This window comes from Phasianus colchicus, chromosome Z, assembly GCF_987193195.1.
Source record: "Phasianus colchicus chromosome Z, bPhaCol1.hap1.1, whole genome shotgun sequence".
Classification (NCBI taxonomy): domain Eukaryota; kingdom Metazoa; phylum Chordata; class Aves; order Galliformes; family Phasianidae; genus Phasianus; species Phasianus colchicus.
This window is the reverse complement of record NC_143476.1, coordinates 1,002,141-1,028,472: the sequence shown is the minus strand read 5'-3', so window position 1 is coordinate 1,028,472 and position 26,332 is coordinate 1,002,141. Positions and strand designations below refer to the sequence as shown.

The following is a 26,332-nucleotide window of genomic DNA, read 5'->3' as shown; positions in this document are numbered from 1 at the left end:
AGGGGAGGGAGATGTGGGAATACAAGAAAGAATATTCCAAGCAGAAGCTGTGGAGCAAGATAAATGGCATGAGAAAGCAAAGCTGAGAACCAAGAAAGGCTGCAGAAGAGAAAAGCAAAAGTCACGTAAGCTGCCTGATGGCTGCATGATAATGAACCTGATTGGAGGAGGATTGGAGGAACAAGCACCCAAAGTGCATTTGGGGGGGGGTGTGATAAAATGGCTCTGACAGATTCATCATTAACATGCGTGAGGCGGCAATCCAGGCCTCCCTGGGCTGCATAAACTCAGTTTCACCACCGCGTTCCCTCTCCCTTCGGCGCTGCAGTGGAGCCGGAGACCCACCCAACATGGCGCCGCTGTGGCACCGCACCCCTGCCGTTTCTACCTTCCTCCCGTCATGCACTGCGCGACAACAGCAGTTCCGGTTTCGGCGCGGCGGTGATTGGTCCATCCTCTCCCCTGGCCGGAAGCGAGCGTTCCGGCAGCGAAGTTCAAAGGCGAGCTGCTGGCTGGCCGCGCTCTGTGCAGCTGCCGGCTGCCCCGCTCTCTTTCGGCCCGGCGCTGCGGTCCCGGCAGCCGTCGGAGCTCAGTTCCGGTATTCGGCGGAGGCCGCGTAGCCTGGAAAGAGGGCTGGGAGTAGCGCTCCGTGTGTCTGCGCTGAGGCGGCGGGGCTCAGCGGGCGGAGTGGCCCTTCCTCGGGCGGCCTGCAGAGGGGCCGGGCTGCGCTGTGCCGGAGTGGCGCGCGGGGTGAGACCGGAGCTGTGACAGCTCTGCTAACGGACAGAGTGCTGCTGGGCCGCTTAGCCCTCTGGGCAAAGCCTCCCGCTGCTTCCTAATGAGGTTCAACAAGGCCAAGTGCCGGGTCCTGCACTTTGGCCACAATAACCCCATGCAGCGCTACAGGCTTGGGGATGAGTGGCTGGATGACTGTGAAGAGGAAAGGGAGCTGTGGGTGTTGGCTGATGCTTGGCTGAACATGAGCCAGCAGTGTGCCCGGGTGGCCAAGAGGGCCAACGGCATCCTGGCCTGCATTAGAAATAGTGTGGCCAGCAGGAGCAGGGAGGTGATCATCCCCCTGTACTCAGCACTGGTGAGGCCGCACCTCAAGTGCTGTGTTCAGTTTTGGGCCCCTCACTGCAGGAAAGACATTGAGGCCCTGGAGTGTGTCCAGAGAAGGGCAACGAAACTGGTGAGGGGTCTGGAGCACAAGTCCTATGAGGAGCGGCTGAGGGAGCTGGGATTGTTTAGTTTGGAGAAAAGGAGGCTCAGGGGAGACCTCATTGCATTCTGCAACTTCCTGAAGGGAGGTTGTGATGAGGAGGGTTTGGCAACAAACAGGGCCCAAGAAAATGGCCATGATTTGTACCAGTGGAGGTTTAGGTTAGACATGAGGAAGAACTTTTTCTCTCAGAGTGGTCAGGCACTGGAATGGCTGCCCAGGGAGGTGGTGGAGTCGCCGTCCCTGCAGTGTTCAAGAGGCGTCTGGATGAGGAGCTGTGAGATCTGCTTTAGTGCTTGTGGTAGCACTGGTGGTGGGAGGATGGTTGGACTAGACGATCTTGCAGGTTGTTTCTGACCTTGTGATTCTATGATTCTAAAGCTGCAGTCCAACCCTGCTGCTGCTGTGGCATGAAGCTTTAAGCAGTGTTCTGTACTGTTAGCATAAGGGAAGTCAAAGCCATGCAGTGCAATTTGTTACTGCTAGGTGAAAAGGGATGCACCTTGGTGAGGAGATGGGCAGTGCTGGAGCTGCCAGAAGTGCCCCTTCTGCTTCTAAGAGTGTGTCCTAAGTAGGATGTGAATGCAGGTGCTTGGAGGATCTCAAGTTCTTGCAGAATTCAGATTGTCTGTCAGCAATGCTAGGCAATTCTCAAGTACTATGAATTACATGAAACAATTGGAATGGGTAAGCGTGATCTTTGTACAAAAACAGCATGCCTAACAGTCTTACTCACCTCCCTCTTTATCTGAGAATAGATTTACTGCTCTTATAAGATCCCTAAGTCAGGTTTCATGTGTATAAACTTGAAATTGCATTTTGAAACCAGTTGGGGATTATGCTGATCACCTCTTCCTGTAATTAAAACATTACACACAATGTATGGTAGGTACTCTGCTTTCCCTGTAACATTATATTAGAGAAGAATTCACACTCAACTTTAAGCATCTGTGTTTTGAATTTTAGGTGGTTTTGCAAAGGTGAAACTCAGACAGCATCTTCTTACTGGTGAAAAAGTTGCAATAAAAATCATGGACAAGTTGCTTTAGGGGTAAGCGAAAAGATATTTAAATATGATAACATCTTCTGTTGGAGTTGTGGAGTTCTCAAGAACACAGGAAAGTGGTATATAGAAATGCAGCCTACTAGTCTTTTTGAAGGATGTTGTAGGATTGGAAAAAGTTCAACAGAGCACCACAAATCTTGTTTCTTGTTGTTCAGAGGGCAATACTCTTTGGCTGTAAAATGGAGGAAGTTCAACATTATTACAGCAACTTTAACGAAATGCTAATGAAAATACTAGATATTTTACATTTCAATTTTTGCAGATATGTTCCAGAATTCCTATGGGAGTAATGTCAGCCATTGTGGAGTTGATGTTGAATTGTGTACTGTTCACATATATGTTTTGATATCTTATGTTCCACAATAGTCAGATGTGGTACCTGATATGTCAAATTAGCAATTTCATAGCTTGCTTTTATGGTCTCTTAAGGATTACATGTCTCATGTTAAAACAGAAATTGATGCCATGAAGAACTTAAGTCATCAGCATGTTTGCCCATTGTATCATGTAATAGAGACATCAAAGAAAATATTCGTGGTCTTAGAGGTAGGAAACAGTGTTTCTGCCACGCTTAAGGTTATTGTTTTTATCTTTAGCAATAGACAATAATATAAAAATAAAGCTGAAATGCAGTGATTCTTAAATATCTCAATGGCGAATGGGTTCAAGATTCATTGGTTTTAAAATTAAGTATAAAATGTTATATATTCTGTCTTTTTGTAAAAGCCACTAATCAGCATTCACAGTAAGTTAACTGGTTTTAATTCCTAACTTACACTTCAGTTTTTTAAAGTAGCATCTGCAAGGTCTGCAGGACACCAGAGCCCCCAAGTTGTTGTCATCTCCTAAGTGATTTGTGCAATGCATCAGTTACAAAATTGGAGGCAAGGGTCAGATTTCTTAGCTTGTGTGGTCTGCCACGGTGATGGCCCAGGGCAATAACTGGAGCACTGATCTACTGCTCTGATTGAGCACGGAGAATGGAAGAGCATCCTGTACATGCTGTACTGTGCTTTCTGTGCTCTCATTGTTATTTATCTTTCTCTGATACATTCTATATACATTGTCAGATAACTTTACCTTTCTCATTACAGTATTGTCCTGGAGGGGAGCTGTTTGATTACATTGTTTCTAAGGATCACCTTTCAGAAGAGGAAGCTTGAGTCTTTTTTGGACAGATTGTTTCAGCAATTGCTTATGTTCACAGTCAGGGTTATGCCCACAGAGACCTCCAACCAGTAAGCCTGAACTGTATTCAGTCTTTCATAAATAATAATGAACGTGTTTTTATTTTTCCATTGGGAGAGAGAGTAAGTTATCCTTTTGTAGTGGTTTAACCTGGCAGGTGGCTGAGCATCACACAGTACTTCACTCAATCCACTCCTTTCCAGTGAATTGCAGGAGAGAATTGAAGGGGGGAAAAAACAAGACAAAGTAGAACTCATGGGTTGAAATAAAATTATTTACTGAGATAGAGGAAAGGAAAAGGCTAACAGTTATGATGAATGCAAAAGCAGTTGCTCACTATCTACCAATCAATGTCCAGTTAGCTTCCTAGTAGTTGAAGAGATTTACATGAACTTCCACCCTCTTCAAAACTCCTTCCACAATATGTCATATGGTATGGAATATCCCTTTGGCCAGTTTAAGTCAGCTATCCTAATTCTGTTCCTTCTCACTTCCTTGGGCTCTCAACTGAGAATGACTTTGGCTCTGTACAACACTGCCTAGCAGTAACTACAAGCATCAGTGTGCAATCTAGAACAAAACTGTAGTATCATATCAGACACTGAAGAAAACATTCCATCCCAGCTGAAACTCAGACACCCTTCATTATCCTGTGCTTAGAATTCTTTCATTACAGAAAATGTTAGATAATTATTACTACTGTACACTATGTTCTGCAGCTGAGCTGGATTTTGTTGTCCGTCAAGAAGTATCTTCCTCTGAAAGGGGAGTAAAGCATCATGCTCCTAATAGGAGTGGAACAGAGACATGGATCTGATATGAATGTTGATTTCACACTTTCTTTATGCCCTTTGTTGCAGTTTGTATCAAGAGAGCCCTTGTAGTGTCAGTCTGTTACGTAAACTGCTCTAGTTTTGTGCCTCAAGGAAGAGTGATCCTTTAAACAAATGGTGGCTATACAGAGAATATGGGATGAGATGCATGCCTCTGGCTCCATCCAATGGATTTTCTGTCACTGAAGTCTTTAAGCACAGGTTAGGTACTGGAAGGTTTGAGTATTTCTACACAAATAGGTTAGAACTTTGCATTTTTTAAGTTGCTGATATTGCTGAGTAAAGCAAATCATTACAGCACAAGCATTTTCCTAGGCATCTTATGAAATCCCTGTATCTAAAGAACCTTTCCCCTCTGAAAAATAAAGCATTGTCTATAGTTTTTGGAAGGAATTGACTTCCAGCTGAAAAGCTGATGGATTCATAGGCTCAGACAGTAATTTGGAATGGAGGTGACTTCTAGAGATTTGTGCCTGAACCTGCTGCTCCAAGAATCCTGAGATCAAGTTTCTCAGAGCTTTTTCCATTTTCATCCTCAGTCTCTCTCAAGGATAAGGCTGCGTGCTCTCTCTGGGCAATCTGTTCAGTGCTTGAGAAGTTTTTTTTTCCTTATATCCAGTCTGCTGTTTCAATGAATTACTGTTTTCTGTCACTATCCCACCGTGACCGGCTGTACAGATTCTCAATCTGTCTTCATGCCTCCCTTGTGGGCGTTTAGAAGTTGCCATGAGGTTCCTCTGCACTCTGAACAAACATCTTTCTCCCCATTTTCTCTTCACTGAGTGGGAGCTCCAGCTCCCCACACAGACTGGAGGCCATCCACAAAATTTGCTTCATGTTGTTATCTTTCCTGGCCAAAAACTAAATACAGTATTGTAGATGTGGTCCAATGAGTGTGAAGCAGGAGTGACTTGTCCTGGTCTGGATGTGCTGCTTTTTAATGCAGCCAATTATATTGTTGCACTTTTTTTTTCTGTCAGGACACATTGCTGGCTTGTGTTCAGCTTGTGGTCTATCACCACTTGTCCTCCTAGTCCCCAGGCCCTTTCTAACAGATACATATTAGTATTTCCCACCTGGGATTTGGGAAAATGGGTACTTGTTCACAGTCAGCAAAGATCTCTAAGAGAGAGAGAGGGCTTTTAGTAGCCTGCTAACCACTGACCACAACAAGAAATAACAGAAGAGAAAATATGTTTCCTTGGGCATTCAGGTGAAAATCATTCCTGACTGCTTTTTCATTCACCAGGAAAATCTGTTGATTGATGAGAAGCATAATTTGAAGCTGATAGACTTTGGACTCTGTGCAAACCCAAAAGTAAGAGTATCTTAAATCATATATAATGTGCCCCAAGTAATGCATGTTTTACTACAGTGTGCAACAGGGACTTGCCCAAACACACTAAATTCAAGCTGTTTCTATGGTTGACATGCAATCACATCTTGCTTGGAAGGGCCTTAGCTGTGTGAGAGTGGTTAACAGATAGCTCAGAAGCACAGTTATATTCTTTTCTCTACCTAGACTTCCTATTTTCACAGTCTAAGCTGTAAATAATCTTGTAGGTGTATCTCCTGTCTTATGCAACAGTCTGTAATAGGAGCATTGGGTTGGCATGCCATTATCTCTTTTAAGGAACTGTATGTAGGTTGAGATTATGGATAGAACCAAATGAGTTTTGCGGGTGACATACAGATGTGGTTGTATATGCTTGAACTGAATTGTTTCTTTATCTTAAAACTGATTTCTAGGAGCCTTTACTTAACATGCAAGATGGGTGCTGGTAAGAAAGAATTTAATGGGAAGACTGCCTTACTGATTCAAAGAGAATTACTTATTCTCAAATCACTTTTCCTGGCCAAAGTTAGAGCTTCTTGCAGGTAATCAAGACCAACAGGCTCTTGTCTCAATGGTATAATGTCATCTTGCTCTGACCTGTTTAGAACAAAACCCAAGTAAAGTAATAAAATACTCTGAATAAAGAAGTATTATATCGATTGTTCTTTGTAAAGTTTGTAAAGTTATTGCATTAAATTGTTCTAAATGACCAGTGAGCCTCAAACACAATAGCTCGTGCATAACTTCTTTCTCAGTTTTGTGTTTGCACAGGCAGTTCATCTTAGTAGATGATCAGCTAAGGAACATAATGCATCATGCCAAGGATACATAAGATAAGTGAGCAGCTTGTGATCTGTACATTTATACAATACTCATGGTCTTAGACAATATTTGTTTAGTGAGGTCACCTATTGAATGAAAGCAAAATATACAATGAATGAAAATATGCACAGGAGAAGAAGCCTCTGAGGCTTCTGAAGTGTCATTACCAAAAAGCATAAACTCTGTTAAAGCAAATTTTTCTATTTTTTGTGTTATTTTAGGGGGGCCTTGATTACCATCTGAACACATGCTGAGGAAGCCCAGCCATATACAGCACCAGAGCTAATCCAGGGCAAAGCATATATTGGCTCAGAGGTATATAGACCAGTTTTTGTTTGTTTGTTTGTTTTACACCTCTCCCCTCTCTCCCTTCCCACAGGGCATTTAAAAGCAGTGGAGCTCAGATACACTCACTTGGTTTCCCTCCTGGATTCTGCTGGGTTGCATTGCTTAGTAGCTCTCAGAAGCTGTCAATGGCCACAGACTGAAAAGTGCAATTGGCCTCAGTCCACACAGCTAGCTGGTTTGTCTCTGGCTAATCCTTATCTGTCTCCACCAATTGTTCCCTGCTTTAGGGTTCTACAAAACAGCAACTTCAGAGATCTCCTTCTGTTACTAAGTTTTTGAAAGAGCTATTTGCTCTGTTAATTATCCATCATTTGTCAAACTTTTGTGCAGTCTCAGGATCTTACATGTTTTGTCAGACTTGTCTTTAGCTTCCAAGTTGTGTGTGAAGACTTGCTTCCATTGTAAGGCACAACATACTAAAAATTGAGAGGCAAAAATGTAAAGAGCTTTTCCAGCTTTGATTTAATGTCTAGAACTTTGGAACCCACTACTTGCAGTTGTTATTCTGTCCAAACTGGTATAGTTTGGAATGCCCTCATACTTCTTAAATTGCTCTGCTGTAAAAGATGGAGCAATTCTTTCAGGTACAATTGCACCACTGTTGTTGGCTTCTAACTCTTGCTATATTTGTTTGTTTTCCACAGACTGCCTCTCAAGCCTCCTTTTTCTTTACAGTCAAAGTGAGAATTGCACTGTGAGGTATATGAACATTGTTATGCCTATAGATAAACAGAACAGCAGCAGAGCCTCACAGTTGACTGCTGACAGCTCTCGTAGTAGCCAGTAACACATAACTGTACCAAATCCTTGTGATGGGTTTGATTTCATTTTTGCCAGTGAAATCCTTGTAGATATAAGGTACTGCAGCAGGATGATGAGATAAGATGAAGATACTGGTTTTAGTAGTGCTTTAAGTTGAGTGGAAGAACAATTGAATTAGGGTTGTGTGCTTTCTCTGGGACCATAAGGTTTTTTTTCCTGAGGGAAAGAGCCAGCTTTTCATGGGCTATACGTGGCCTTTGGCAAGAGCAGACAATACAATCTATCAGTAAGCTGTTTTAGGTGCTTTGGGTCTGTAAACTTGTCCTTTTATTTTTTAGGCAGATATTTGGAGCATGGGTGTAATACTATATGCTGTTGTGTGGGTTTCTTCTTTTTGGTGATGACTATGTGATGGCACTCCACGGGAGGATAACAGTAGGTATCAATGGTGCTAGAATACACTGAGAAGGGAAATAGCTGAGCATGACAAGAGGCCTTGCTTTTCTGATGGCAGAACATGCTGAGCTGTGCTGGTGTGGAAAGGCCTGTCTGCTGAATATTGTCCCATTTTTCTGCTGCTTTGTCTATCAGTATTTTGTGGATTTGGTTCTACACTTGGTTGGCCTATGTGGCACTGTAGTCTGGTTATATAATATGATAGCATATTAAATTTAAGGAGAAGTATTTACTTGCAATGGGCTAGATTTTTGTATCTGGTTCTTCAACTGGTTGCTCCCTATACTACCTGTATTAAAATATAAATATATCATTTGATTTACCAGAAATGAATGTTATTAAATTCCAGCTCTTCTCATGTCTAGGAAGAGCAAAGTTCTGCTCCAGAATCGGAAGGAATTGTAGGACCCCATTGATTGCCTTTGAATTCAGCAGTTGGATCTGTTTCCTTTCAGAGTGCATAACAACCTGAGCATGTTAATCAAATGGCATGGCTTTTTTAGTCTGGTATGAACTATGTTGTGCACTGAGACTTTGTCCATTTGTATTTAGGACTTTATCAATTTCTGCAGGACTGCAGAAAATCCTTTGTGCTGATCATTACTCCAAGATGCAGAATGTGGCCAATGGAAAATGATCCAACTGCTTCTGGTTTTCATTTCCTTGAAATTGTGAATAGTTTTGGACTGAGAGTTTGTAAGCAGAATGGAGCTCTTAAAGCTGTCAAAGATTGTTTCTGCATTGTTTAGTTCTATCTGTCTGATGCACACAGGAGACGAGAGCTGCATTGCTTGAACTGGAGGAACTTGTTTAAGTGAACTGGGATGAGCAAGTTGCAGAACTTAGAATACTGTAAAAAACGGACAATCTCACAGGTATTAAGATACTGGCTTGCTATTTCTGCACTGAATTTGTTTTAATTTTATGTGGCTGTGATCTGAAAAGTGCTTGAAATGCAGACACCTAGGCATTGTTGTGTAATTTAATTTCACACATTAGAGATCCTGAAATATCCTGGAATCTAAAACTCAGAATTGGTTTAAGTCTACTGCTTGAATCTAATCAGGATCATAGCATCTGTGTTCAGTGTTCTTTTCCCTGTAATGCTCCACATCACTTCATTTTGGGAAGACTTAAGGAAATTGACTGTGTGCCATAACTGTTGTTAGAACAAAGTGTGTCTGGTGTGATCTTATGCATTTTGTAGCTCTTGTGAGCAATTTCCCTTCCAGCATTGCCCTCAGCCAAGTACATGTTAATTTTATCATTAAATTTATTCAAGCTATTCTTAGAACTGAGTTTGCATATGTCTGTTCCTACACTTTGAAAGAAAAGAGATGTCAATATCATCCAAATAATTTAACAGTTCCTTCTGAGCTAGTTGTTCAAGGTTCATTCTAAATCCTCTCTTATTTTAGTTAACGAAAATAACTTTTTTACTGCAGAGAGGAAAATACACTGTTCCAAAATGGCTTTCATCTAGCAGCATGCTGCTACTTAACCAACTGCTACAGGTAAAAGAGCTGCTTCTATTCAGATTGATCTACAAAATACTGTTGCATAAGCTCAAAACGGTGATGGAGTGCTTAGAAAATATTCAGTGTTTAAACAAGTTACATGGTTCCACGCCTTAAATCCTTGGAGAAAAGATTAGAATTGCCTTGTGCTGAAAATTCTCAAATAATAACACGGTACTAGTTACTGGTTATAGAAATAATTACAGTTTTAATAATTAAACAGTCTTCAAGCAGCTTGCATTTGGATGTTCTTAATTGTGCTGTAATTAAAAGTGATTTGTAAACAAAAGATGTTTCATAAAGGAAGCGGAACGTACTAAGTACGCCTTTGGGCTATATCTATGCAGTCTCAAGTACAAAATGCTCGTGGAACATTTACTCTAACCATTATTCTATAGCTGCTTTTCATAGCTCAGGTGTTTGACCTTCCTTTTGGTGAAGTGGATAAATACTGCTGGTTTCTATTTGTGCTTCTAGGCACCTTGAAGTTCTTAGGAAAAGAAGAATTGTCTCCCATTCTTCTCAGTGATATAAGTAACAGCTTGAATATTGCTGCCCAGTAGGCCCAAAGAAGTGGATTACACCTGTTAAATCATCCTTGCAAGGTTATTCTGATGCTGTTCAGTGGCAAAGTAAATACCCAGTAAGTACATATACCCAAAGAAGCCTAAGTATTTTCTAGAATCTTTTCTGGACCACTGGCATCCTCACAGAATGGGAGTGACAATACATTTCTTCAGAGGCTGCTGACAAGTGGTGTCTCTCAGGGCTCCTTCTTGGGATCTTCAACATCTTTATCAGTGACAGAGAGAGTGGAACAAGAGTGCACCTTCTGAAAGTTTGCAGGCAGCCCCATGCTGAGAGGTGCAGAGAATAAAACAGGAGGTGCAAATGTCTCATCCCTGGTGATATTCAAGGCTGGGTTGAATGAGGCCCTGGACAGTTTGATCTGGTAAGTTGCAACTTTGCAACTTGGAGCTTGATGATCTTTAAGATCCCTTCCAAATCATGCCATTCTATGATTCTCTGGAACTCCTTATTCTCTCAATTGTTTGACATGTGTGAGAGGTTGGGGTAGCAGGGTTGGGGTGGGGGTGGGAATTGGGATGTATAAGAGAGATTCTTGCTGTAGATACTGAGAAGTTGCTGTGTATTTGCAGCCAATGGCTGCTGCTGGCCAGTGGGTGCCACTGTTTCTCTGAAGAATAGCTGTGCTGATCAGACATCACAGTGTGCTGTGCATGCCATATAACTGAATAATTAAGAAGAGATAGAAGTGTAACTTCAGCTCTAGTGAAAATCTCATCTGCTGACAGGCTTTTGTACTTGAATTCAGAACCTGTTGCCACAGAGTGACCTGTTGCTGAAGTTTGGTGACTCTTTCTGTGTACTCCTTGCAGTATTTAGTCCTGATACTATTTAAAATAGAAAATCTGAAATGGTGGCTAACTATTGACTTGATTGCTGCATATTAGAGAACTATCATGGTGAAATTTGGCTCTGTCAGATGACTTGAAAGCTGTTTCTTCAGTATAGGTCTTGTCCTTGCAGCTGGGACACCTTGATGAAGACTGTGTAACAGAGCTTTCTGTGTTTCACAACCAGAGCAGAGAGAGTATATCAGCATTAGTATCAGAGGTAATAAATATATGTAATTCATTGTATTTAAGCTGACTACTACAGTAAATAACCTTACTGTATTAACAGACTCTCATGCTCACTTATTCTCAAACATGAAATATTTCATACCTTTTGGAGCTAAGGTACCCTGCAGAACTCCATAGTCTATCTGTAGCTAATAACTACATTTCTGAAGTTCACATTTATTCTATTTTTCTCCTTTGATTTTGTTTTCTAAGTCTTTCTGTTGTTTTCTACCATGCTAAAATCCTTATGAATCTCTGGAAGTCCAGATAAACTCAAAACCGAAACTTATGGATGAACAACAGATGTCATGTCCTGGCTTAACTCACTGCTTTGAAATGTTTCATTAATAAGTGGAAAATATCAACACATCACTCAGACAACCAAACAAGTTTTGGAAATTACAACTCACAAATTCTTAAAGAAATGAATCCATTCCAGTAACTTTTGAAAATAAATGAGAAAAGCTAAACTGGGTGCTTCTAGAGATATTGTATAAATGTTAATAATAACATTCCAAGCTGCAGAAGAGATTTAAAACATGATGCATACTCTGGCTTTAATCTGAATCTGAAAATTGTCTCTTGAAATTGAATTGTCTTTCTATTAAATGGAAAGTGGTAGAATTTGGAAGGATTGTTAAGATTTCCATATAACTTTGGTAGGAATAGATATAAAATGTAATTTTTACCTAGGAGAAATCATTTGTGGAGTCATTTCTACTGTTCTTCAGGTACAGGAAATAATGAGAACAACCTACCTAAAAGGGGAAGAAGTTCTTCCATATTAGTCTGTGATATTTTCACAGTGCTTTATCAAAGGACTTCTAATGCCTTATAAGTAATTCAAGCTAATTGTACTACACTGTGAGTCTATCAAGCATACTACCCATGGTTCTCATAGTAGTCAAAAAGCTGCTGAAAATCAAGTTGTATGTTGATGCTCCTCGGAGCTGGGCTGAAACATGGCCTCCAAAAATGGGACTCCAACTAAATACTGTGCAAAATGCATTAATAGAAGCTTTGCCATTCACTTCAGTAGAGAGATTCTGGCACCAGCTTTAGTTTTCACTTTCAACAATTGTACAGCTCTCAAGCAAAAACAAGAGTAGTCTGCTTCTTTGTCTTAAACTTGTGTGAACACTTAAGGTCTGAAACTACCCTAATGTGATCAAACATGAAGGTTGCAGATCAAGGGGAAAATATTCCAGACATACAGAAATGTTTAGAACACTAAGCTTTCTTTGTACTGACAACTTTTCTGAAGAGATCTAAATACTCTTGTTTTCTAGTGGAATTATGACCACATGTCAGCAACCTATCTCTTGCTTCAATCCAAGAAGGTTTATGGCACTTAAGAATTTCATCACAAACAGGACATGCCAGTACAACACAGTCAGCAAGCCTGGGGGTAAGTTTTAGAGTTCAGCATACATTCTGGTAAAAATGCTTCTGTGTGCTAAAGCTCTGCCTGGGTAAACAGTCTGGTGGCCTAAACATCAGTAAGAGAGATGTGTGCAGTCTTGGTCTTCAAATCTTGTTCTGTGATAAGGCCACCCAATTAGTGTATGAAGGCAGAGGATGTAATCTTTCTAGATTTCAGCAAGGCCTTTGATCCTGTCCCTCGTGGCATCCTTCCTGACAAGTCATCCAAATGTAAGATGGACTGGTGGCTCAGTGGCAGAGCTCAAAGAGTCATAGTGAATGGGGCTATGTCCACTCGCTAGTGGTGTTCCCAACACTCCATTTTTGGGCCAATCCTGTTCAACATTTCAATCAGTGACTTGGATGCAGGAGAGGCATGCATCCTCTGCAGGTTTTTTTAAAATATCTGATTATATTTAACTGGGAAGTGCTGGAGGCTCCCTGGAGGGATGAGAGACCTTGCAGAAGAATCTAGATAGATCAGAGCATTAGGCAATCAGTAGTGGCATGGAGTTCAGCAGAGGAAAATGCCAGACACTGTATCAGCAATGGAATAAGGATAGACAAAGATACAGAGTAGGAGACAAGTGCTTGGAGAGCAATACTTCAGGACAGAGTCCAGAGGTGCTGATGACAGCAAGTTTAACATGAGCTAGTGGTGTGCCCTGGCAGCCAGGAGGAGGGGAACAAAGCTGCTAACAGGACCGGAAGGTGTGTGCTCTGAGGAGAGGCTGAGGGTGCTTGCATTGCATGGTCCAGAAAAGAAAAGGCCAGGAGATGACCTCTTTGCTCTCTGCAACTCTGTGAAGAGTGAAGTGCATGGGAAGGTGCTATGTTTACCTGGGAACCAATGACAGGAGGAGCAGGAATGGCACAGGGTTGCACCAGGAGAGGTTCAGACCAGACAATAGGAAACATTTCTTTACTGTTAGTGTGGCCAGCTGCTGATACAGGTTTCTTAGGGTGGTGGTTGGTTCCCCACCAAAAAAAATAAAAGCCATACAGAGTTGAAGTTACACAGACAACTCGAGGTGATTGCCCTTGAAGAAGGACCTTGCGCAAAGAAATGCCCTTTTGCTGCATGTTCCCAACCTGTTGCTCAGCCATGTAGACCAATAGTACTATTGAGGTTGGAGATCTTTCTGCTCTGGATTGGTTCTTTTCACTGTCTCTTAGTGGGTTGTTTTCTCCAATCTTCAGGACTGTAAGATCTGCCAATGCTTGCAGAGTCTCCATTTAATCTTTCTTACTTCCTTATCTTGCAGTTAGAGTAAGCTCTGTGGCCTTCCCTACTTGCAGCTGGGTGGAAGTCCAGCAGTCTGTGTCCTTAGGCTTCAGCAAATTTAACTGCATCTTTTGTGCAAGTTTTGTGCAAGGTTATTCTATTCAAGTAGCACAACAAATTAGAGAACAAGAATAGCCTTATGAATATAGAATCATAAAATACAATCATAGAATGGTATGGATTGGGAGAGACCTTTAAGATTATCTAGTTCCAAACCCAAGCTATAGGCATGGATACCCCCCTCTAGACCAAGTTGCTCAAAAGTCCTATCCAGCCTGGCTTTGAATGCTTGCAGGGAGGAGGCATTCACAACCTTGCTGGACAACCTGTTCCAGCGTCTCACCACCCCCACAGTAAAAAATTTCTTCCTAATATGTAGTCTAAATCTACCCTTTTCCAGTTTAAAGCCACTTCCCCTTGTCCTGTCACTACGTACCCTTATAAAAAGTCCCTCCCCATCTTTCCTGTAGGGACCTTCAGGTACTGGAAGGCCACTACAAGGTCTCCTTGGAGCCTTCTCCATGCTGATGAGCTCCAACTCTCTAAGCCTTTCCACACAGGGGAGGTGTTTCAACCCTCTGATCATCTTTGTGGGCCTCCTCTGGACCTGCTTGAACAACTCCATGTCCTTGTGTTGAGGGCTCCAGAACTGGACACAGTACTTCAGATGGTGTGTCAATGAGAGCAGAGTAGATCTTCTATGCTTTAAGGCTTATGCTTTAAGTTCTTATATGCTTTAAGGTTTAGTTAGACCTGAAGAGGTGAGGCAACTGCACTATCTGTGAAGATCCCTTCAAACTGAACTGTTGTATTCCAGACAATTCAGACCGCTCATTGAAATGTTTTAGCAGTCTGTGCTGGTCCTACGAAGTAGCGTGACTGGAATAAGCAGTGTACATGGTGCACTGTGAGTACCACACACATTCCTCTTGGCTTGTGGAACTAAAACTGTGCATTGTTTGGACTGTGTAAACATTCCCGATCGTCTCTTGTAATGCTTACCTTCTTAGAGCACCTTTCCATGTTTGGCTCTAAATATTTTGGTACCTTACTTGTTTTATTTGGCTTAGTAAGGAAGGCCTTATGAAGCATCCTCCGTCTTCATTTGGGCAGCACGCTTTGAAATTACATGGACCTTACATGAGTGTAAGGTGTCAAAGGGGGGAAAAGCTCATCTTCCTAATCTGTTTCCTTTTAGAACACAATCCTGAAGAGAATTTGGTTTACTTTTTTTCTGGAGACTTGGATTCTTAAATGGTTTTTGCTGTAGCTATTTCTGATGTGCATTCCTTTTCCTGTACTTCAGTAGCAAAGTGCATGTGGAGTGCGTTGGAAATCGTCTGAGGTTGCCAGGTTGCTTGTGATCACATATATAATGTGAAATTATCTGTGGTGCTGGTGATAATTATGTTTGATGAACTTGAAAGCTTTCAGTAGTATTACAGCCATAATACAAATCATTATTTGAACTCTAGAATTCTGTGTAAAATTGCTAGCTAGCTAGCTAGCTGAACATGCTATTTTGTGTAAAGACAAGCTCTCCAAATAAATACATTATTATGCATCTGATTCACTTGCATGTAAAACATTTCAGTTCATACAGCTGCTGTGTAATACTGATGAGTTCTAAGATTACTAGTTCTACATAACAGATCAGGTATCATAAGAATTGCTGAATAGGTATAATGTGATTTCTGTGATCATAGTGAGTTAGTCTTTCACACCCAGATAATTAGTTTTTCTGGGTTCGGCAACAGTGAAGTTACTCTATCTCTACTTGTGAAATGGGTGCCAGGTAAATTAGGGCTGGTTAGTACTGCTATTTAAAAAATGCATTATGCCCTCACATACAATTGTGAAAATCATGCCCACATAGCACAGCAGCCTATTAGTCCTTCTACAGTAGTCAGAACAAACTTTACCTTCCTGTCTGTAGATAACACATGTGAATACATGCTCAACCTGCCAAAATACCCAAACAGCAATGCCTCTAATTAGAACTGGTCTCATGTGAAGACAAGAAAGCAAGAGAACGGAACCTTTCACATAACTTGGCATTGTTCAGCCTGGAGGAGAGATGGCTTAGGGAGATCTTATTATTGTGAGTGAATACCTGGACTGAGGATGCAAACAAGGTGCAGCCAGTCTCTTTTCATTGATGCCCAGTGGCAGGATATGAAGAAACTGACTGCAAGAGATTCTGTTTAAACATCAGGAAAAAATTCTTGGGTGACTGAGCACTGTCAAACATCGGCCAGAAGTGTTGTGGAGTTTCCCTCCTTGGAGATTTTCAAAAGCTGACAAATAGTTTGGGGCAACCCACTCTAGGTGACCCTGGTTGAACAAGAGTGTAGAACTAGATGACCTCTAAAGGTCCCTGTCAACCCAGTCTGTGATTCTGTGAATTTGATGGCACAAGAATAATTCTGCTCTTGATATGAATGTCAAATCCACAAATACGATATCAAGAACATAATATAAAATTTTGGGCTGCTGGCATGTGGACTTCCATTAGCTGTCAGCCACGGTTAGGAACTTACAAAGCAATCATATTTAGATTTTACTGATATTGTTTTTTTCTGATGAAACTTCCTTTTAATCCTGCAGAAGAATCTCAACTGAACATTTCTTTTCAGTCTGAAAAGGCTGTGACACCTGAAGATGTGCCAGATGCATTTGGATCCATGGAATTTTCTGATGCAGCTTCATTGTTTGAAGAGTCTCCACTAGAAGAGTTTATTCTAAATACTCTCAGAACAAAGCAGGTGTCTGAAGATCTAGTGCTAGTTTCTCACAGAAAAAAATACAATTCTTAATCCAGAAATCTACTTCTCATTGTATATAATGCTTATTACATATTTAATAAGTGGACTTTGACCAAAGAGAGATACAGATTGAGCAAAGAAATATGTTGAGCATAAGTTTTGATGCCTTCTACCTGAAGGCCATGGTTCGTTTGATGAGAACCTTAACTTCAGTGTTTGGTTTGCACAGAAACAGCAAGTAAGGAAACGAGTAAAGGAGTCAGTGAGAATTTTAAAACAAAATGGAAAGTGATAAGGCACAGTTAATAAGATTTTGGAGTTAGGCAAGAGGTAGACAGAGCTTTAAAGGTACCGATAGAAATTCAATCTCTCTGTATCGGACAAGAAAATCCACAGTGAAGCAATTCAAATTTTGCAGCTAAACCAAGTGATAATTCATAGCTATGTTTAGATAAGCTGGTGAGGAGTAATCCTAAATGTAGAATTTAGATGAACAAATAAAAAAATGGCACTTGATAATCTATAAGAAGCAAACTCATTCTAGGAGGGAATCAGAGGTACTGAAGAGTGTTTAACTATTTTGCTCAATAGACAAGTAGTGTATGATATTTTTATAAGCATTGTGTCTGACCTGGTTAGATGTTAGAATTTTTTTGACAGTAACTTCTCTGGATGTGATTGGAATACCTGGCAGCATTCAAAGCATGATACTCAGCTGGGTGATACGGAATTCACACTGTCAACTCCAGTGACAAGAAAAGTGGCATCTAAGAAGCATGCAAACAAAGAGAATGTTGATGCATAGTCAGCATTAAGAAATGAGCTGCCCTTTGCACTTCCTGCTCCAAAGGCCTCCTTTTCAAAGAGTGAGACAGAAAAGCAAGTACAAGGCATACCCCTTCAGACACCTACTTCCAAATGTATGTTGTATCTAACAAATGAAAACCTAGAACATGTGTAGCTTAGGCATTTTTAAAATTGAAATATGAACACAATACTTGTAGATCCTAAACTTCTGTTTCTGGAAGATTTAGGTTTGGGGTTTTTTTGGTCACAGCACATATATTCACCAGCCTATACATCTGACAGTGCACTGCAAGTGGTTTAACCATATGTCAGGGCATGTTACTTGTCCATTAATTATAGAAGATCTCACAGTTTCACAAGGAGCATGCCTTTAGATGCATGCAGATATGAGACAAGTGCTGTGTTCCTAAAACTACCACATAGTTCCACTTTCCATGGAGATCTAGTAGAAAATTTCTTCAATGTTCATTATATATTTTTGTTTTTTTCTAGGCTGTTATTTTGAGTTAAAGAAAAGGGTATGCTTTTACTTAAGTGTACTCTTACTGCATCTTGCTTCTAGATGAAATGTAATCTACTGGATTCCTCATGATAGCATACCTGTACTTTCATATATCTATTCGGTCTGGCATTGAAAATACTTAGGCTAGCAATGTAAACACCTGCATTTATGTGATGGACCACAGAAATGTGTCCATGCTATATCAGCTTCTCTGAGTTACAAAAGTGTTTGTCCTCAGCCGTAGTGTTGGCACTGTACATGTTAACTCTGCCCTTTGAAATTGCATTTCTTACAACTGAAGATTCTTCTGTTCCAAATGCTGGGGAATATTGTTCAGAAATGCTCAATCTTTGCAGGCTAATATGTTATTAAGGGTTACTGAACATATCACTTTCCTTTGTTAAGTGTTCAACGAAGTGCATTACGAAGGCTAGTTGTTCACAATGGTTTCATTTGTTTCATTTTTGTCTTAAGTCTGCATGTGGTAACTTGTGATGTTGGTCTTATGGTAAGTTTAAAATGTAAAAGTAGGTATTTCCTAAATGAGAAGTGCAGAAGTATGATTTCAGCTCATTTTTGTTAGATATTCCTGAGAGTTAAACAATTAAAATATTTTTGTTGTTCTATTGGAAGTTCTTACATTCAGGATAGGTTAAAGCAGTACTTAGAGATATAATAATAAATGGTGGAAGTATCTCTTGGAAGTGTTGAGAACATCATTGTCTGGGGCCAACTGCTGCTATGTAAAGCTGAATCTTCGAGCTTTATATTGAGTTGCCTTCACATAACTCTTTTCCAACATGTGGATAATAGAACTTCTTAGGCTGTTACCTAATATGTAGTATTAACTGTGATAATGTAATTCACACCTTTCACATAAAGGAGAATGCTTGATGTGGAATGCAATTTTGATGTGGAATGCAATTTTCTGACATAGTGTATTCCTCAGTGGTTGTCTTGAGACCAGTGGAAGAGCAAGAAAGCAGTTCTGATCCTCATGCCTTCCAAACATGTAGTACTGAACTGCACCGGTCCCTCAAAGACATGAATCACAGAGCTCTAGGAGAATCAGTTAGTTTTCTTTTGTAGTCTTGTTGTTGTTAAAACCTATTTTATCACTCTGAAGATGCAGACTAGAGATAGATAGGAGGCTGGCTTTAAAAAAATAATTGCTAATCGTGAGAAATCCTGACTGAAGAAAAATAAATCCTCTACTGCAAAAACATACCTGCTTTGGCTTGGATACTTTCTTTCACAGAGCCAGTTCACAACAATCACTACATTTAAGAAGCCCAAAAGACCAACAAATTCGTATGAACTGACAGCAACTGAGGTTCTTCCTGAGAGGAGGTAAATGTCCAATTATCTATATATGTTTTTGGTTATGAGCAGTGCTACCTTAATCAGTGAACAGCCTAGGAAGCATTGTTCACAACAGCAAGCTACATTTCCTTTCTCTTGGTTAAAAGTTTCCTAGAACCTCTTTCTATATTCACTGGGAAACACTGAAAGCAGGGAATAATAATAACAATAATAAAGCTAGAAGTCACTCATCTTCAGAATGCATTCCTATTTGCCATAACATAAATCCCATCTTGTTCCATTTTCCCAGAGTGCTGCAATTTTAAAATGCATCTCTGAACTTAAAGCTCAACTAGCTTGTAAGCAGAAATTCTCATAATACACAACACTTCCTTTCGTTTTCTTCATTCTGATTTGATGATATTCTAATAGTGCATCTGAAATAACTACTGTCTGATTGCTGAGGAAGAGCAACTAATTAATTTGGTTTTGTAACAGGTGTCATTCTGTGGATGTAGGTCTCAACCTAGCTCATGTGGATAGCAGCCAAAAGAAGAGAAAGGCCAAACTACCTGGAAGTCTTGAAAGAGGCCTAGATAAAGTGATTACAATGCTTACACCAGGCAAAAAAAAAGCAATTCAGTAGATGTGTGCCAAGAAAACTTAAGGTATGTTTGCTAGAGAAATATTTTATGGGAGTGATAGCTCTTGAACACATTTAATACTATTAGGAATGGCCTTGTGAAAAACTCTGTGATCTGAGTTGCCTGCACTCTATAGAAAATTGCACTTGCTCATTCTGTTTTTCTATTAATATAGTAGTCCTGTTATTGCCCAGGGATTTAGTGCTGGCTTCAGCTCAGATGACTCACCAGCACATCATGGGAGAGGGCTGACCATTGCTTTTTGTATGCCATCTCATATTTAATCATGTTATTTCTGTAGGCATACTGCTAGCTTTTCCTCTGGTTTGAGGAAGTTTTGATAACATTCCTTGTTAGCTGTTTTCCATAGTTCAGGAGTGATACACTTGGAAAGGAGTTCTGGCATCTTGTCTGGAATTCAACAGAATCCAAGATTAAAGATTCAAAGATTAATAAATTCAGCTGGTGAAAGAATTTCTGATGCTGTCAGTGTGACTTTTGATTTTCAAAGTTTTGATGTCTCTGCACCCAGGCCATTTTTTTTTTTTTACTTCCACTTCTTTAAATAGCCTTAGAAAAAGTAATTACTTAGTGCATTGCGTAGAACACTTTTACATGAAATTAAGAACTTACACTTAGCAAAGTCAATTCAAAACATCGTTTTTAGATTTTTAGAATCTTCATACATTGACTTTTCCATGTAGTGAACAGAATCATATAAATCACTTGAGAGGAATTTATATTTGAATTGGTAGATGACATGTTCAAAAAACATACTATTCATGTGAAAACAAGGCTGTTATGAAGGCATAAACAGTTCCATAAAAGAAATTGATGCATCTCTTCAGATAGCTGTCTTCTGGAGCTGTAACTATTAGGGACATCTCCAGTACAATCACAGAATCAAGGAGTCTGGAAGGGAGACCTCTGAAGATCATCTAGTCCAGCCTATGCTAAAACAAGTTCTCTACATTAAATAGTGCTGGAAAACATCCAGGGGAGTTTTGAATATCTGCAGAGAAGGAGACTTCACAGACTTTTTGGGTAGCTTGCTCCAGAGCTCTGACACCCTCAAAGTAAAGCTTGTATGGAACTTCCTGTGTTCCAGTTTGTACCCACTGCCTCTTGTCCTGATGCTGATCACCACTGAAATCACCCTACTAACCACAGTCCTATTACACCCCAGGATGCCTTTTGCCTTCTTGTCCACAAGGGCACAGTGCTGACTCATGGTCATCCTGCTGTCCACCAGGACCCCAAGTCCCTTTCCCCTGATTTCCTCTCCAACAGGTCAGTCCCAACCTACACTGGTCCAGATGCAGGACTCTACGCTTGCCCATGTTATGTCACATTAAATTCCTCCCTGCCCAACTCTCCAGCCTGTCTAGATCTAGCTTCCAGGAGGATGTGCTGCATGATTTTTCCTGGCACAGAGGTGAGACTGACAGGTCGATAGTTCTCTGGGTCATCTTTTTTACCCCTTTTTAAATATGGGTATGATGTTACCTTTTTTCCAGTCTCCAGGGACTTTACCTGATGGCCACAACTTTTCAAATATCATCAAGAGTGGCTTGGAGACTACATCAGCTAATTCCATTAGGACTCTGGGATGAGTCTCATTGGGATCCGTAGACTTGTGGATATATATAGAATAAATAGGGTGGATAAAATAAATGTGGATGTATAAAATAAAATGGTACCAAATCGATCAAACATGATTTCCCCTTTGGTGAGCCCACACTGACTACTCCTGATAACCCTCTTTTCTTTCACTTGCTTGGAAATGACATCTAGAATAAACTACTCCATCATCTTCCCAGTGACAGAGGTGAGGCTTCCTGGCCCATAGTTTCTTGGCTTCTTCTTGCCCTTTTTGAAGAGTGAACTGACACTGACTACTCTCCAGTCCTCAGGCACCTATCCTGTTCTCTGTGAGCTTTTAAAAATGAAAGAGTTGTTCAGCAGTCTGTTCTTCCAGCTCCCTCACTGCTTGTGGGTACATCCCATCAAGGGCCATGGATTTGTGTGCACTGAGTTTGCCTAGCCTACCTCTAATCAGATCCTTCTTGACCATCAGGAAGTCTTCCTTTCTCCAGACTCATTCTCTTACCATCAGAGTCTGGGATTCTGCAGGGCAATCTTATCAGTAAAGACTAAAGCAAAAGCAGCATTCAATAACTCCACCTTCTCAGTGTCCTTCGTTGCCAGGACACCCTCTGCACTCAGTAGTGGGACCTCATTTTCCCTCATCTTCCTTTTGCTATTGATTTACTTAAAGATGCCTTTCTTGTTGTCCTTAACCTTCCTCACCAGATTTAATTCCAAGAGTGTCCTAGCCTTCCCTATTGTAACCCTGCATGCCCTAACAAGAGTCCTTTATATATTTCTACCAAGAGGACAGACCCGTTTTCACATTTCATAGACTTTTCTTTTTCCATTTGAGATTTCCCATGAGCTCCTTGCTCATCCTTCTAGGTTTCCTGCCACCTGCGTTTGATTTCTTACCCAATAAGGATTCTCCAATTGAGCTTGGAGGAAGTGGTGCTTGAATGTCTACCAGCTCTATTGAACCCCCTTACGTTCAGTGCTCTAATTCACTGGATATTAGGCACTTGAAGTGGTCAAAGTTGGATCTCCTGAAGTCTAGGACTGCTGTCCTCAGTACTGCTGTTTCTTCCATGCAAGATCCTGAACTCAGCTGTCTCATGGTTGATGCATGCAAGGCTGTCTGTATTAAGAGGATTACTTTGTATTTTGCAGTTTGGTTAAATGCAGTTTAGCTTCTGTATTCTTATCTGGAAGCTTATCCAATCGGCGCTTTGTAAAATATGGCATTGTTACAAGTTCAAGACATTTGGGACTACAAAGCTACAGAGCTAATTTGACAAGCGTCCAGACTACACCAATAATTCAGGATGATGAGTAATCAGAAACAAACGTAAGTGAGGTTTTTTGCCTCTAGACACTTTTATCATTCTGCATCAGTTTCCCTTGCCCATAGCATTATGCAAGGTCACTGATGCACTTCTGTGGGCACTAGGTTACAACAGTGGAAGATAAAACTTTATGTAATTTTTCCTGCAGATGTTACAGAAAGGAGTCCTGCGTGTTCTAGGTTGAAAAGGAAATTGAAGAACTTTCTTTTTCTTTTTTTTCTCCCTCTGCCTTTTACATCCACAACCTATGTTCTTTTCTCAAGCTGTTTTATCTTCCTGTCTTCTCTGATCTGTCTTTATGACAGTTTACAGTATTTGTGCATTCATGACATGACAATTGGTGTACTCTGTCTCTTCCTACATGTGGATGTCTGAAAGTTGCAGAAGTTACTTAGTGGACAAATCTGCTGTATGTAGTATTAGACATGATATAAACAAACAAAACTGCAACCATAAACTTAAGGTTGGAAAGTACCTTGTTTTGTTGGGTTTTTTTTGCACTATGATACTTCAGGGCTAGAAAAGCCTCATTGAACCTTGTGTGTTCCTTGACATCTGAAGCACTCAGTCCCAGCAAAGCAACACAGTATAGGCAATAGGGGTAGTGTCATAGGATACTCGAAACATGGGTTCATGGCTGTCTTCTGTCATCCTGTCAAGCGAGCACTTCTGGCTACATACCTGTTTCTATGCTTCCCTGGCCCATCACTGCTACTTTGGGTTTTATGCTGATTTAGAACTTGTAATGCTTTGATATTAATTGTCGAGAAGTTGTTGGTTAGTGTTCCTGCTATTACTCCAGTGTTTTAACGATGATCATCCTGGGGATGCTGGGGAGCTGAAGCATTTGTCTATATGCTTAGATGTTCTTCAGCTTTCAGGATGGAAAGTTTCCGTAGTATCTTAAGTTTTAGGAAAAAGTTATATTCTGATTCTTTTTATTTTTTTTTTAATGAGCTGACTGTTTTTAGGCACACTATAATGTTACCATGACTCAACTACTGAATCCAGACCAAGTGCTGAATGAAATAATCTCTGTTCTTTCAAAGAAGCAAGTGGAATACATTAAGAAGGGGTAAGTGGAAAAAGAATGGCTTCACCTTGTACGTGCCTAAATAGTCAGTTCCATAGCCCTTAAGGCAAATATTTTAATTTGCTTTCTCTGCCTGACTCTATAAAATACAATAATTTTAGAAAACGCATAGGGAACAGTAAATGAATATGTGCATTAAAAATTGTCCACACGATGCAAACAGTATTAAATGAGTTAAATGAACTCCCATAGAGCTCTCTGACAAATACGAAGCAGTAATGATGATGTAACACTTAGAGGCCGATGTGAGTGTTGTCTGCCCCTGTAAAACTGTAAGTACAAAAGGTGAGCTATAATACAGTCACAGACAACTGGGAGAGACTGTGTGTAACTGTAACACTCATTCTTGGTAGTTAAAACACACAAATACCTGGCCAAGAGATCACAGAATTATAGAATCCTCAGAGTTGGAAGGGACCTCTGAAGGTACTTCAATGAAGTGTTTTTATTCATTCAAAATTGTTCAACGCTAGCTTTGAAACATGATTAAGTGATAATTCTGCTTCTCCTTTGTTTTGTACAGCTACACCTTGAAATGCCAAACAAAGCCAGATTTTGGCAAAGAATCTATGAATTTTGAGTTAGAAGTGTGTCAGGTCAGTAAGAATGAAGCAGTTGGTATCAGGAGACAGAGGCTGAGAGGAGATGCTTGGGTCTACAAGAGGCTGGTGGAAGACATTTTATCCAGCTGCCAAGTGTGACTGCTGCTCAGAAAGCCACAATGTTGTACTGAGACTTTAATCATCATTTTAGAAAAATCAGTTTGGGAATGTAATTTGTAATCTCCTTCACAGCTGTATTTGAGAAATCTTGTCAGCTCTTACAGTTTTAACCACTCCCTTTGTGTATATGCCCACTGCATCTTTCCTTTTCTTACGAAAACTGTCAACTTTTGCTATACGTTCTGCAGTTGTAACTCGACTGGAATAAAATTCCTTAAACTACCCCCTAGCTCCACTGCCCCATTTTTCATATCTGCTATAAAAAGAAAGTTATTGGTGTTGATATGCTGAGGCTCATTTATGGTACGATTTCAGTTATCAAGTAGATGTGGTACAGAAATGCATTTGCATAATTCTCTTCTTGTCTCTGTTTAAGTAGGATTTATTGAGATCATTAACTAAGTCACAGCTGTGGATCACAGAGTTGAAATATGTGCTCAGTGCCATACCAAATAGAGCCATCTTCAATAAATGGGAAGTCGAGAGGGCCAGGACTTAAACTGTGATCCTATGTAAAACATTGCTACAGCTCATTACTAAGCCTCTGTGATGCTTAAAAAGTGAGTGTTCTTTCTGATGCTCCTGTGTTCCCTGGTCATTATGTTAAGAGTAATTTAGCACCTTTAAGTTGCTGTGAATGAAGGAAACATTTCTGTTAGGTTTTGCAAGCAGCTGAGAAGGGATGGTGTGAGGTGTGCACAGAGAACCAAGAGTGTGGCAGCCTCCTGCAGCTGCTCCTGCCCCACACCCCTCCTGCCAGGCTGCCCAAGGTCTCTGCCCAAGATGGGGATACAACCCCTACTCGCCCTTTGCAACAAAGCTGAGCACATAACCCAGAGAAGCGCAGACCCCTTAGGCCAGACAACCCTGCTGGAACAAACATTTCTACGCTCTCAGATGGCCCTGCTGATCAGTGGGTCTGACCAGGACTGGTTTCCATCACTTACTCACTAACTTATTGTCTTTAATGGTCAGGTACACTTGGAGAGACTCTCCCACAGCCTCTTCAAATGCTGGTAGCTTTGCTGAGTGTAAAAGGCAAGGACTGATTCTAGGTTAATACAAGTAACTTCTGAGATCTGCAGAACTGGGAAGGAAACATAGGAGTTGATAGAGGTGTTAGGATATCCATTATAAAACAGTACATCTCCAAGCTTGATTTTTTCTGTTGTGCAGTTATACCTTTAGCCTGCATCGGGAATGCATGAGAACGTGAGCAACAACCACACTGATATCCAACGAAGCAGCAGTGTCAGAGGGTAGTTCTGTTGGAGCTTTTCTGCATACAAATGCCCACTAACACCTAGAAAGGGGCTGTGGCTCACAGCATTGTGCTGCAGGTTTTCCTTTACGAAAGGAACTGTGGTCTGTGCTGTATGTAAGCCATATTATTGGCTCTTTCCTGGATGAGACTTTCTCATCCAGAAGCTACTTACAGGGGCTACAATGATCCCAAGCCCTTAATGCATGAACCAGAAGGATATATTCATCAGAATGGCTGACCAAGGTAGAAGTCTCCATCACTTTTTTCTAACTTTAAGTTACCACTTTGACGCTCTTCAGGTAGGGAAAGAATTGGGAATGTTTTCAGTGAATTTCAAGGGAAGGTTAAAAATGTTACTAAATGTTTTGTGTACCTGGTCAAGAACTTTTCAGAT

General features: G+C 40.7%; 1 protein-coding gene across 1 annotated transcript; it reads left to right on the top strand.

The window, feature by feature from the left end:
* Positions 1 to 462: 462 nt before the first annotated feature.
* On the top strand, positions 463 to 24,943 carry MELK (maternal embryonic leucine zipper kinase). Its single transcript, XM_090131274.1, is given in 16 exon segments — positions 463 to 2,273; positions 3,383 to 3,526; positions 5,559 to 6,187; positions 6,401 to 6,782; positions 7,916 to 8,012; positions 8,806 to 8,908; positions 9,479 to 9,547; positions 10,028 to 10,502; positions 11,102 to 11,188; positions 12,486 to 12,604; positions 16,540 to 17,588; positions 19,236 to 19,327; positions 19,778 to 19,904; positions 19,906 to 19,947; positions 23,831 to 23,934; positions 24,476 to 24,943. Coding segments are annotated over 6 exon segments (645 nt in total). The 5' UTR covers positions 463 to 2,273; positions 3,383 to 3,526; positions 5,559 to 6,187; positions 6,401 to 6,782; positions 7,916 to 8,012; positions 8,806 to 8,908; positions 9,479 to 9,547; positions 10,028 to 10,502; positions 11,102 to 11,188; positions 12,486 to 12,604; positions 16,540 to 17,486; the 3' UTR covers positions 24,654 to 24,943.
* The last annotated feature ends 1,389 nt before the right edge of the window (positions 24,944 to 26,332 follow it).